The sequence below is a fragment of the Anarhichas minor genome, unplaced genomic scaffold (genome assembly GCF_050575085.1).
Source record: "Anarhichas minor isolate MPS153535 unplaced genomic scaffold, ASM5057508v1 ptg000022l, whole genome shotgun sequence".
NCBI lineage: Eukaryota > Metazoa > Chordata > Actinopteri > Perciformes > Anarhichadidae > Anarhichas > Anarhichas minor.
In genome coordinates this window covers 2,955,174-2,969,760 of record NW_027466468.1, presented here as the reverse complement: position 1 = coordinate 2,969,760, position 14,587 = coordinate 2,955,174, and the positions used below count along the sequence as shown (strand labels likewise).

General features: G+C 39.7%; 1 protein-coding gene across 1 annotated transcript in view; it reads left to right on the top strand.

Moving 5' to 3' along the window:
- The first annotated feature begins 8,997 nt into the window (after window positions 1-8,997).
- taf2 (TAF2 RNA polymerase II, TATA box binding protein (TBP)-associated factor) overlaps window positions 8,998-14,587 on the top strand; it is a 29,471-nt gene continuing 23,881 nt past the window's right edge. Inside the window, exons 1-6 of the mRNA XM_076096478.1 lie at window positions 8,998-9,593; window positions 9,839-9,893; window positions 10,486-10,646; window positions 12,077-12,195; window positions 12,419-12,560; window positions 13,935-14,166. Of these exons, the coding sequence (XP_075952593.1) occupies window positions 9,544-9,593; window positions 9,839-9,893; window positions 10,486-10,646; window positions 12,077-12,195; window positions 12,419-12,560; window positions 13,935-14,166 (759 nt within the window). The 5' untranslated portion in view covers window positions 8,998-9,543. The remainder of the gene's footprint in view (window positions 9,594-9,838; window positions 9,894-10,485; window positions 10,647-12,076; window positions 12,196-12,418; window positions 12,561-13,934; window positions 14,167-14,587) is intronic.

The window sequence follows — 14,587 nt, the reverse complement described above, 5'->3', positions numbered from 1 at the left end:
GTGATGTAAGTTTTGAGGCATGTCCGATTAGGCAATGTATCGCTATGACATGACATTAAAGTCCGGTTCCTGAATCGTGCCAATGCAATGATAATACATTCTTTACATTTTCCAACTGGTATGGTTCGTGTTCACAAAGGCAAAAATCAAACGGTCCAGAAATTCTTAACAAATGTCATGATGGAGATGTTTGCTCCTCGTACGGCTCAAGAGTTGCCTTGACGCGTGTGATGTGCTTTCCTACGCTGTGACAGGGGTTTGTGGTTGAAGCAAAGATGTTACATTCTACTCATTTAGCGCTTAGCTTGTTAGCTAGCTTGCTAATTCCACCATGCTTTTGTGCTACACCGGTGCCAGAAAATGAGCTGTTTGGTGGCCAGGGATCCCTCTAAAAGAGTTGCTTCGCTAGCATCAAAGTAGTCTTCTAGCAGCGGAGAGTGAGGCAGCAGGACCTCGGGGATGCGCTAGCTAACAAACTATTGTCTCATCTGTGGTCTGAGAAACAGTATATTCATCACATTCATAGTTAGTAAACAGTGTTTGGTACATAAATGGTACGCTTGTTGTGTCACACCAACCCAAACAAACCGCACCAAAGGGGAAACGCTCCAGGCTTCAGTTCAACCTTGACTAAACAAGGCTGGTGTGCACACGCCCTTAATCTCATAATCATTCTCATAATCACTTGAACATTTAGTTAAGAAAAGCTTTGACCATAGTGTTGTCACAGATGTATGTGTGTGTATACAAAAACTGCACCACAGATACATCTACACGGTGATGTGTATTTTGGCGTTGGCCATTGTATTGTTCATAATTTCATGCTGTACTGCAACTGGTTGGTTTCTAGGTGTGGTGTGTGCTTTAGCAGCACTCCCATCTACTGGCCTATAAATCAGCTCGCTGTACATGTCATATTGTCCTACTCCTTAATGACACTTTAGAAGCCTAATTCAGTTGTGCTTTTGTTTTCTAGTTAAGAAACACTGCTTCTACAGCGGCGTTTTCAAAGATGAGTTACGTCACATTTTATGTGGATACTCCTCGTTGAAGTTCAACTCATGAGAGTTGGTCTCTGTCCAGTGTGTCCCTGGCGGCCTCAATAGAATGTAACAAGTAAAAATAGAGATATACTCTATAGTGAATAGCTGGTGATGATTGGTAAAGCCGTCCCAACCCTACCTGGAAGTTATAGCGTCGGCCATCAAACGTCAGGTAGTGGGGGTCACCTTGTGCATGGCAGGTTGCCAGAGAAACATGGACGCATTTTCCCTTCACACACCGTTCCTTCACACGACATTTCACCTGATCACAGGGATCCGCGGGAGGTGGAGGAGGGGGGGTGTCTACAGGAAATACAAACACCTCATATATAAATACATGCAACACCAAAGCAGATACGTGTTATTGTGTCATCATTAAATGTATTACTATATCTCTTCACTTTCAGCCATAAATACACTGTACGGAAGATGTATTTGATTAATGAGTTTAGTTTTTAGTCTTCTTTAAACTCAGAATTCTAACTTTATTCTTTGAATTCTGACTTTAAACACTTAAGTTAAAAAAAATGTTTCCATGTGGCCCTACACTTCTTCCGTTCTATGCGTGTGTGTGTGTGTGTGTGTGTGTGTGTGTGTGTGTGTGTGTGTGTGTGTGTGTAAAGGGATCTAAATGTGTGTGTACCTTTAGAACTAACGCCAGCAATGCCATATCCATGGCGGTGATCCCCGCCATAGGCGTAGACTGCCATACGGGCGTCCCCTCTCACAGTCACATGACTCTGCGTTTTCCCCACTGGAATGTTGGACCACACCCACTTCTCGTCTGACAGGACGTTGCTCCACCTAGGTGACTGGCAGTGTCCCTTCCTCATACACACCTTCACACTGCGGGCCCCCTCCCTCTCTGACAGAATAGCAATAGTGCTTTGAAGTCCATCCACTGTCTCCACAGCCCAATTGGTGGCATGCTTGCAGGTAGGGGTCAGCGTTATCATAAAAGGGTCATATGGCCTGTTATTGCTGAGAAGCAGCACCATAACTTTCTTGTTGCTCTTGACAACCAGTGGCTGGTTAAAGCTCAATCTATTGACGGTGAAGTCTCCAGCTCTCCTCAGCCTCCTGTTGGTGAAGATATGGTTACTTAGTTAGATAAGTGTAGTTCAAGTTTTGAACTGAGGAAAAACATTTATAACATATTGATATCTCTCATATTGATAATATAGCCAGTACAAGATGGAACATATCAAATAATTGACCCTTTGCTAAGCCACGCCCTGCACTGCTGCTCCGTCAAGCTGTCAGAGCTACCATGGAGCCCACACTGTCACTAACTGCACTCACTGACAAGGCCACAATGTCCATCGGGAGCAGTGGGAGAACTCCCGATAGCATGGCCTGAGTTGATTCTATGTTTAAAATTATATATATATATATATATATATATATATATATATATATATATATAGCAACACTTAATCAAGCTCTGTAATGCTACGCTATGATTGGCCAGTCTGCGTTCAAGGGGCAGGACTTAGGGGAGGGTCATTTGTTGTGTCATTGTCATTGGTCATTGTGACAAACTTACTGGAAATTTTGCTGTGACCTTCATCACATGTGATGAAGTTTGCTCAGTTGTCATGGAGTTGACCCAACTAGCATTTTGATCCTGTGATAACAGGTGATCAAATATGTGCTCACCAAACCACAGAAAATTTGAAGATGAAGTGATTAACAACTGAACCATCTTCATGAGAATTGAGAGACTCCATCCAAAAAGACAACAACAAGAAAAGACGCTGTCATTTTTCTTTTTTAAAGTCAACCAAACCCCCAAAAAAGGATTCTGACCCGTTTTTTTCCAGATTGAATGAAATAATTGAATGATAGCATGATACACAGACCAAACAGACAAAAGAAAGCTAAAAACATCACCATTTTGGCAACACAGGCCTACAAGCAATTGTGTTTCAAGGGACAGGTGTCTTCTTCCGAATTTTGTGTCTGTTTGACATATCAAATATACGTTTCCAATCATAGTTGACAGAAGTCTGCACAGAAAGGAGGTTGCAGTTTGTGTCCCCTTGTTAAACAAAAAGTCAATGTTGACTTATTTGAATTTACGTCCATAGCTTACTCATTTTAAGCCAGACCATGATATTTTACTGAACCTAACCTAGTAGTTTTGTTGCTTAAACATAACCAAGTCGCTTAGTAGTCTTCTGAAACGTTTTGTCTTAATTAAATATATTAACTAAGTGTTAAAGTTAAAACTGGGACTGTAATCAGGATTAAATACACTTCCCTCGAAATGTGGTTAGGAATGCAGTTTAGTTGTATGGGAACGTAATTTTTTAGGAGACAGCGTTGGATGGAAAGATGGACAGAAATACAGACAATAATAGCCTTGGCTGTAGCTTCAACAGTATATTACAATGATTAATATTGAACTCAACTGTTTCTGTGTGTGCAGTGTCAGCTCGGTGTTGTCTTCAACCGCTACTATCACTGCAGTGTTTTTGGCCTTACTGCTGCTGGTCGTGGGTACCAAGTATTCTTTACCCAGTTTTGCCACAGCGGGGAGCTGTTCATACACGTGTTCGCAGGTATAACCCAGCGACAGACACTGGTGGCCTGCTAAGACAGCTACAGGCTTCTGAGACTGGATCCGCGTGCCTGTCAAAGTTGATAGACCTCGTACAAGGTAGGACGCGTAGGGTGCCAGGATAATGTTCATCCTCCTCCCACGCCGCCAACTTTTCCTGCCTCTTAGCGTCACATCTTTGTTTGGTAGGATGCTGATCCGGTTCTCGTTATTGCCATTAACGATAGCAAATAGACTGTCCTGGCCCCTGTATGGTTTGGGTGTGTACACAAAGTAGTCAGTACCCAGCTCTTCGAGTGGGGAAACCACCGCGCCATCTCCTGTGGCAAAGCGACGATTGAAAGAGACCACAGAGATCGCGGCACTAGATGATATTCGAACCGCCGAGTTGGCAGTGACAAATTGCTTGTGCAGTTCGGCTCCACATGGCAGAGAAACCCAGCGGCTTTCACCTGCAGCGAGTCTCAGCTGTTTGTTGAAATTCACTGACGCTACCTGCAGATCAATAGGTTTGGATTGGTTAAATATTTATGAGCCACATTAAAACAGATTGGCTCTTCTTGCTCTTCCTTAAATTAACAGGATTCTAACCTGTATGCGAATATTGGCTTCAGTGCACTTTGCAGTCAGAACCAATTGGAGCTTCTGACCTTTATTGGAACCCATGCTGTTAGGAAGAAATGTGGTGATGAACTCCTTTCCTGTAGAACAACCATGACATACTGGAGAAGAGAGAAGAGAAGAGATTTTGCATTAATTAAATAAAGCATGACTAAAGAGCGAGCCTTAATATTGTCAGCCTCCCTACTGTCATACCTGCCAAGAGTGCCGCACAGACAGCCAAACACACCGAGAGAGGCTTTATTTCCATAGCTGATAGAGAAAGAGAGACATATACAATGGTAAAAACCAAAATACATAATATTACATAATGAGGACTCAAGCACTGAGTATGCTAATGAGAGCAGATATAATTCAATTCAATTCATTTTGCATAAAGCAGGTCCCAAGACTGCTGTAATGGACTACTGTAAACATTTTTCAAACCTTTCTTTTATGTGATTTAATCTTAAATGCATCCCTTATTTTACTTGAAACGAGAGAACATTCATTTATTATTAGATTATGTATTATTTATAATTCATCCAGTTCAATTTGAAAACTGACAATAAATATTGTTGAGATATTATTCAATTGAACTTTCTTTATTTGACAGTCAGTTGTTGACAACAGACGTTATTACAACTGTTGGCTACTTCAATACATATGGGACTAAATCATAGCGCAAGTTAGACATTACTGTGATGTTCCAGACTTTTGCATGAGGAAAGTCTCTCTAACCGGACCTCGTTGAATGTTAATTGAATACCCCTGCTCTACAGTAATACTGTGAACAAAAACATGCACTAAGGTTACCTGATGGAGCCGATGAATCTGTAATAAAGTGTGAGATGTCACTACAAGCAATTATTTAAAAAAATTGACAGTCAGCTGCATGTGACTGCAGCCTTGACTGTTGATATATGTATTGTATTGTATTGGTAAAGTAAGGCCCTGCAGTTGAAATGCGTAGGCTATTCTTCAAGAAATTATTGAAATTTGTATTATTGTATCTTTAATACAACTGTACCCAGCCCTATTGGCTTACAGGGTGCTGCAAATGAATACATGCCAGGTCTAGAATACTGCAAATACATCCTGAAATATTTCATAAAACATCCAAAGACAAAGAAAAATAATTATAAAGAATGCTCACGATTCCATTTTCAGATGCTGATGTCTACTGCTGATTTTAGTACTAACAAAACCTGCACTGTGTAGTCAAAATAAAGGAGAAATAATATTGTTTTCCATGCTTTTAGGACAAAGTTAGCAAGCTTAAAAACAGCAAAGCTAAACAACCATATATTTTTGTTTGTTGAGAAACTACCTGTAGTAGACCGATAGCGATGAACTGCATTTCATCACCCACAGTCATAGTTTCTGGGAACTCTATTACTTCATATACTATAAACATTTACTTCATAAACCTAAAGATTCTCAGTAAATGAGTCAAAATCCAATGTCATACTGTAATCCCCTGTTGAAATACCCCAACCACCACTATTATCACCAGAGGCATCCATACTGTACCTGCAGCAGTCCCTGACAGTGCTACTCTGGGAAGGATGGAGGGACACTTATATACTAAGTGGGAGTGTGGGGCAGAGACAGAGACATGTAGAGAGAAACAATCACACGCCGCCGTTCAGTTCTGCTTGAAGGAAAAGCATATTGAATATTGGTGCACTTGTGTTTGTTGTGTGGGCTGGTTATTGGAATAAAGGCTTAGGAGTGACCGCAGCATGATGTGATGGCTTTGATCATGTCACTCAGACAACAAAAGTCATGTCTTCAAATTGTCAAATTGTCAAACTGTCACGCTAGTCCCTCGTCCTCCCATCCTCTGTCCTCTCTTGTTGACTTGCAGTGCTTATTTCATAATATACACATCAGTCATACAACGATGACATAGAATTTCATGCATTCTATTTCAAGCTGACTCAAACTCTTTTTTCAACACAGAAGTCGAAATAATCGCTTCTTTATCAGTCTGCATTATAGATGATATGATAATAAGATGCAAACGTAACCGTACTTGACCGCTAACACAGGAATTGACCTTGTTGTATTTCTTATGTCTGTTATTGCACTCTAGGCTTCGACCTCTCTGCTTTTGGACCAGGCCTTTGCTCTGCTTAAGGGAATGTATCGTCACATATTGTAGATAACTCACCTTAAATGACATTGATCAAATTAAATGACTCAAGTATTTTAGCCCAGGAACAGGATAATGTCTTCTCTGAAAGCATTTTCATCGGCGGCGCATTTCAACACTTTGTATTCAAGATTCGGGGGTAAGTTTTCTAACTTCCCTGTCAATCACATACCTCATTAAATTAATCACCACGGCAATTTCACCCGACTAACACCAAAATGTCCCCTTGTGAATCTTTGTCCCTGCCTGCGTTCCTTCTGTCATCCTCTCTCCTGTTTCAAAAAGCGGTTTCCTTTGTGTTTGTTGCTGTTTTTGCTCGATGTCATCTTCACGCATGGTGTGAACCGACTGCCTTTAAAGCTAACATGTACTAAAGGTGGAGATGGGTAAGGCCACTGCTTGTGCACACTAGGTCATTAACTAATCCAATAGTTATGGTAGATGTATAATAGTGTGGGCTGGCAACAGTGTCAGTATTACATGGATCATAAGGGATAATTGCCATAACAGCTGCACAAAAGGAGGAGGCGTCAAGGAGGAGGCGTCACACCTTGGCTAGGTGTGCTTGGCACACCTAGCCAAATGTAGTCATGTGGTCGCTTTTTTTTGTTGCGTTTATTGTTGTATGTGACATGATGATTTGACAGATTATCTAATAGTTAAACACATCCTGAAGTTGGCGGTGTCAGAGTTTTTCAGTGTAGAAGCAAGTCAGGTTGAACTGTCAGGAGTTGGCACGATACAAACAGACGTTTCTTTCGACTCTCTACAGTAAGAAGGTAATATTAGTAATAGAGAAAATGGAATGTTCTGTTATCAATAAAGTTGTCTTAATTTGAATCACTTTAATACAGTTATAGGGTTCGCACTGTTGTTGTTAAATGTTTGAAATAATTGAAAATTGAAATTGAAAGTTAAATTGAATATTCTTTATTAAGATAAAGGACATCAAATGTTTTTAACCACATATTAACAAGGACATATTTAATAAAAACAAGAATAATACAAATGAGTGATAATGAGTGTTCTGTGTCGCACTCATTATTACCTAACCAAATGTAAATAGAGAAAACAATGCACCAAGTCAATGTGTCACTCTCAAGGCTGTTGCTATGATGCTTGCTGCTCTTTCTGGCTGTTAGCTGTTGTGCCGAAGAGAAAGTGTGTCTTTTCTAAAGAACTCCATCCATGAGGCTCAATCCTTCCTTGGTAAAGTACCCGGCAACAGTGTTGCCAGATCAGAATGCCAGTTTCCAGCCCAATTCCACAAAAAAACAGCCCAAATCATAACTTTTTCTTCATACCCATACAAAGCTTCATATCTGCATCAAATGACAAAAGTTGTTAGATAAATAGGCAATCAAAACCCACAAAGAGTGCAGACAACCAAATACACAAATTCCCATGTCAATGTCAGTGATGATGACCTCAAGGAAAGTAAGTCGTCCCTTATCATGAAAATCAAATGTTTCTCAGATTGAATGAGATTCCATTAAATTAACTTTACTTACGTTTCTCCAGCGCTGTTCAGTGGACAAAAGGACTTCCTGGAGGATCCAGATGTTTCATGACTATAATCCTTCATCCGGTTAAAATATATGGTTAGAAAATTAAAGCATTTTAACTTGAGCGTCCAGTGGAAGAAATTCTTGAGAAGGTGGAGCTGTGTAAGCAGATAATTACTGACAACCAGGAGGACAGTATAACACAGTCGTAATAATATCAAATATGTCTATTTGTTATGAGTTAGAATTGTTGACAAAAACGTAACATTTGTGTGAACTTAAAATGTTCTTGTAGCTGCGTACTACTACATTCAAATGTAAAGTGTTACCATCTTATGAACAACAGAAACTGGCAAATGTCATGTAACTAATTCCGAGGGTTACTGCGTCTGTCTTATTGTCCAGCCTAAAATCCTTGTATAAATGGGATGGACTGCTCTTTGTAAGATGGAGTCTTTGTACTTTAAGTTGTGGATGACATTTGGCGTGCTTTTTTATTTGGTGTGTTGGAAAACTTATTATTCTTTCATTAAATTGTTCCAGGCACGTTTTTTCTTCATATACAAAGTGTTAAAGTAGAAGTTTATCCTGAAAAATATTTAAGTATGATTCTTCTTTGATTTTTGAACATGCTGCTTATAATTAATCTTTCTTTAAAATGATCTTCATTCACTATATATGGCACAATCACACCAGTCAGGCAATTTACTGTTTTGTCTTCTATGAGATTGCAAAAGTCTCATTATCAAAGATAAATCTTAGTGTTTCAAAAAAATGGGAACATCAGCTGTAAGTATGTGTTGTACATTGCTGTTTCAGATCATTTGCAAGATAGTTATCAGAGAAATTCGTGGTAGTAACGCAGTGTTAAAACCATACCTAGTATCCACACACTTGCAGAGAGGCGCATTATTCGGCAGAGCTGCACTATGCGCGCTCTCGCGAAGCTCGTGCACTGGTCAGTGGGCAGGCTGTGTACGCCCTGCTCTGACGTGACAAAACATTTTTTAGATTTATAAATTAGATTCATTCGCATTTGTTTTAGAAACAATTACATACATTGACTGTCATATGTATGCTGTAGATTTTGGCGGTTGCCTCTTGATATACAAAAAAAGTATTTGTTGTTATTTATTTTACGCGGGAGGTCAAAGGTTGCTAACAAAATGGCTGCACACACTGGAGCCGCGAACACAATTCCATCAGCAACCGGATAGTGAGGGGATATTTGGATGTTTTGATCCACGGCGACCGCAGCAATCATTATTTGGACATTATCTGTTTTGTACTATCGACTGCTAGTCATGGCCGACTTATATTTATGGATACGTCCATTGTGTTTGCAATAAAAACACCGTACAGCAATCTCCGGGTGAGACGACCCGAATATAAAGCCGTCATTACAGAGGGTCTGACGTTAGTTTAGTTACACTGCCGTTTTTTAAATTTGTCTGCGAGCCTCGTTATACCGTTAACGTCTCATGAAGCTAACGTTTTTATTAGTGTCGCTTTACCTTGGAATGCAACTTTTTTCTTTTAAGTTGTTTGTACTCGGAGCTTGCTGAATCTTGGCAAAGTAACGTTAGCCCAACACGGCTGCTGAGAGGAAAGCATCGCGGAGCGGTGTTGTGCCATGTTGAAACTACAGTCAAGAAGCAACAACACGCAACGAGGATGAACAGGAAGAAGGATAAAGCGTTTGAGAGCCCTCGCCCCTTTAAATTATAAGTATTCGTTGTACAATGTTGGCGTGGAATGAATGAAACGGTTTGCAGTCATGTTGAATAGTAACATAAAGCACAGCTAACGTAACGCTAGCTTAACATTAGTAGCATTTGCACATAGTATGTTAACTGTTGCAGGCAGTGACGTTACTTCAAGTACAAAGTTCTCTGTTTGTTGAGTGAGAGGTAGTATCTAGTTGAGTTCATATCGCATGTTGACATTGTTTTTCTGTCGTTGCTTTTACGACCCACCAGGTGGTGTGCATCAACAACATCAACTTCCAGAGGAAGTCTGTCATTGTGAGTACAGGAGTTAACTTACGCTACACCGAAAACTGTAAAAAGCCTCTTCAGTCTAATTCCTTCAGTCATTCTGCTGTGGTGAGAGATAACAGTGGCTAATATAAAACCAAGTTTCAACCTATCCAGTTAATGTCACTGCACCCCTTGTAATACTATAGCTTATTGTTAGAGATACTGCTCAACAATTTAGTGTTCCCTCTTGTTGTCCGCCTAACTTTACTCCTATTTACACTCAATTTATGAACTGCAATTACAAAGAGTTACTTCATCTATTAAAAACGTATTACACTGATAACTCATCTTTTTAAATATTGGTTCATAATTTGTATTTGCTAGATATTATTTAGGCGCCTGTTACTGTGTTACAGTCCTCCATAATTATGAGAAACCAAAACCACGAGGGCTTGGAGAACCTTTGCTGCTGTGATAAAGCCAGCACAGATACTGATGTTTAGGACATTTTGGGGGTGAACAAACCCTTTAACACTGTACATCTTGGGGTTTTAATCCAGACAACAAAAATCACTTCAGCTGCTAATGACAACTGTTATGTTTAAACCAACTTCTTCTTCTCTCTTGCCTCCCTTAGGGCTTTGTTGAGCTGACCATCTTCCCCACAGTGGTCAACCTGAACAGGATCAAGCTCAACAGTAAACAGTGCCGCATCTACAGGGTCCGGGTCAATGAACTCGAAACCCCATTCATTTACAACGACCCCACACTGGAGGTGTGCCACCATGAGTCCAAGCAGTGAGTATGTCGGTGCACATTTCAGTGTTCGGATTGTACGGAGTTCTGAAAACAAGGGCTTGTTATTTGTGCCATGGGCTTTGACAGGTTTCCCACTTTTCATGGAAAACAGTTGACCAATTGTCATTGAAAAATCATGGAAAATGAAACAAAAAGTAAAATTGTCCTGGGAAATCTTTTGTTGTCTTGGAAGATTATTTTAACATTGTCCTATTTTCCTTCACCTGAGAATAAACTGAAGGCAATCTATCAGAGCTCCCTAAAACGGATAACACTGCCATCTGAAAGGGCTGAGTTATGTTCAGGATCATATTAACGTTCAAATGGTACTTTATGGATGAGAGTGTTTTGAACAGACTGCTATGTTGTGGAAACGCTGTGAACACACCTCACATGGTGGCACATGCAGGTTGGATGACTTCACATAAAGTTGCTTTGAACAGTTGAATATTGTTATATTGATTAGCATGTTTTGTTCAGTTGCTAAAGTTGGCATGCTTGCTAGCTTGTTTTGCTCGTAAATGTTTTAAGGTTTGTGATTGAACTGTGGCTCGGAGCAATGGTTTCACATGTGTGTTGGGCATTGTTGAGAGAGTTTGATTATAATGAATGGGAATCAGAGGTCAAAACAATGAATGGGAGTCCAAAACATCGCCTAATCGCATAATCCTTATCGTGAAATATTGAACTTTTGTCGAGGTAGCTTCACAATAAAGAGAAGTGCAGTACATCTGCAGGCGCGTTTGCATCAGCCTATGATCAATTTGTCATAATTTCTAAGCATGTAAGAGATGATTTTATAGAGAAGTTATAGCCATAGACTGCACTTGTTTTTAATCAGACTTCCATAAGAGAGGAACGTATTAGTCGGTCTGTCATACCAGCTAGATCATCACTGAAAATTACCTGGAAAATAACCTTTAGAAAACCGTGGGAACCCTGTTTGAATTGTTAGTCTACAAGTGAAATCCTTCTGTGGTGCAATAGATACTGTCAAATCTACATTGTTTAGTAAACAATGGTAACAACACTAGCTAGTTGTATGGATAAGTGAAAGGCAGAGAACATCAGATAAAAGTAATTGACTGAGACTATGACGAACTGAGTTTTATAAAGATTTAAAGCAGCACAATAGCTCTCTTTATATTTCTGCCTCATCAGCTCCAAGGCACTGAACCAAAATGAAGCCATCCAGCCAAATTAATTTGAAATATTCATGCTTGAATAACTAGTAATAGTGAATTTATTTACTATTCATTTTGCCTTTAGGTTTGGGCGATATGATGATGTGTACACTAGACACTATATATTTGTAAGCTGTCAAATTGGATTTACAGGATTATTACCAATATCATTTTCTGGCTAGTTTATGAGAAACTGTGGTGGCAATATGACCATTTTGTGTACATTTGGTGTGTGCGTCTACGTAGGAGGAATCTCAACTATTTCTCCAGCGCCTACACCGCAGCAGTGAGTGCTGTGGACCCCGATGCAGGACACGGGGAGCTGGTCATCAAGGTCCCCTCTGAACTCTGGAAACAAGGAGATGGTAAGACAAACAAAAAAATCAAAAAGTTGAGGATTCAGAAGTGTTTTTTTTTTTTTTTTGCCAAACCAAGACTAACTTACATAACTTACTGTCTCTTTTTAAAATGCCATCATCTTCACCAGATTTCTATAAAGAAATTAAATTAATCTTGGATTATTGACATAAAAAGGAGCTGTGAGAATGTGACCGATACACCAATATATCTGTGTTTTTGTGTCTCCAGATTTGAAAGTCTTAAAGGTGTACATCGAGTTTTCCCTGGACCAGCCAAAAGGAGGTCTCCACTTCGTTGTTCCTGATGTGGAAGGCAGCATGGCGGAGAGAGGAGCTCACGTGTTCTCCTTTGGATACCAGAACTCCACCAGGTCTACAAACAGTTTCTAACATTGACTTACAGTAGTTAAGTCAAATAACGACACACCTTAAGTACATTATAATAAAGCCTTTGTAGTGCGTCATGTAACAACTCTAAGCTCAGTATCTTCACTCCTTTTCTTTTTGGACATTTCCTACACTCTTGTCCACTCTCTCACTTAATAGCTGACCATCACAATCTACCATTAAAGCCCATAATAGCAGTGGTTGCAGGGTAGGAAATTTACATATTTTTGGGGGGGCAATTTTTGCCCCCACTGACTTTTTTCAAAAAAATTGGGGGCACTTTTTGAAACTTGTGAAATAACATTTAACCTTTGTTCAAAATAATAAATATACTTATTTAGGCTTACAGTATATGAGCAATTGTCATCAAATGGCAATAATAAGACTATTAAGCAGTAGTCTACAGATTCAAAGTGTTTTCTTAGATTTTTTTTAACAAAAAACAAACAGAAAACATAAATCAGACAATCATATTCAATTTTATTCTTATTTCTTTGTGGTTATTTGTTGTTATTATTACATTTTTTAAACAACTATTAACAATTACTAAGTCAACGATGCCTTGATTACATATACATCAGTCATTGTATGGAATTATTGAGAAAAAATATTTTTGTCGCACCTCAAATATTGTGATATTACCCATTTTTGTCCTGAACATATATGCATTAGTCATTATGTGGAATTTTTGAGAAAAACATTTTTATAGCACCTTAAAAATTAAAAAAATGTGCCATTTGAAGGTACAAATTCAGAGTTTTTACTTAGTAAAATATCTTAATTGACTGTCAGTCAGGTATTATTCATTTCCAGCAACCCTCAAATCAAAGAATAATGACACTACGCACAATTTAGGTGTATTTTCCCTTTAACTCACGAGATGCAGGTAGCATGTTTTATACTTAATGTCAATATAATTCATTTAATCTAATTTCCATTATGCAATATGTATACTTTGTTGGCATCTTATTCTGAAAACCGGATGTTCGTCTGAAGAAACCGGATGTTGTCTCATGTTAATCTTTCCGTTAACTTTCAAAGTCCTTCGCTCGCTCCCGATCTGCGCCGTTTGAATGAGTTTACCGTGAATTTCAGCATATAGGTGCACTAACATTGAAGTGTCTGCTGAGTTGACCGCAGTCTCGCAGTCACAGGTCTGATGAAGAAGCGCTCCATTTATTTATTAGTTTAGAAAGTTCGGGGGCATTTTTTGCCCCTCTCCTAGTGATATCAGGGGCAAAATTATATTTCTTAGGGGCAGTTTTGCCCTTTGCCCTCGTGTATTTCCAACGCTGAGTGGTTGGTGCATTCATTTACGTGCATGTGCTCAAAGCTCATCATATTGTCCGCTCCCCCAGATTCTGGTTCCCCTGTGTGGACTCCTACTCAGAGCTCTGTACGTGGAAGCTGGAGTTCACCGTGGACGCTTCTATGGTGGCCGTGTCGTGCGGAGACCTGGTCGAGACCATCTACACCCATGACATGAGGAAGAAGACTTTCCACTATGTCCTCCCCATCCCCACCGCGGCCCCCAACATCTCCCTGGCAGTGGGGCCCTTTGAAATCCTAGTAGATCCCTACATGCACGAGGTGGGTTTGCAGTGACCAAGTGATGGGTTTAAATGATGATGTGCCTGCATGTAGTTCGGGATGCTAAAAAGGAACCCTATATCACTGTTGTTATGGTCTGTATTGATTATTTCTACATGAGCCAAATGTGTAATGGTGTGATTCCTTTTCTCCAAACATCTGCTTTTACTTTAACGTTAAGCACAGCACCACTTAAACGTTGATGTGTTTGAAGTCGCAGTGAAACAGCAGTCAGAGCATCCAGCTTTGTCTTCTTTAATGTGACACGTTTTTTAGCGGAAGATTTAAGAGAGATTTAATCCACATGCAGCATGATATAGGACTGTTGGTCTCCACATCTGCATCATTTGGTTAGGAGGAGCAGTATGAGGGAGAAATGAACAAATTACATCTCAAACCACATTCTTGGATATGTAAAGCA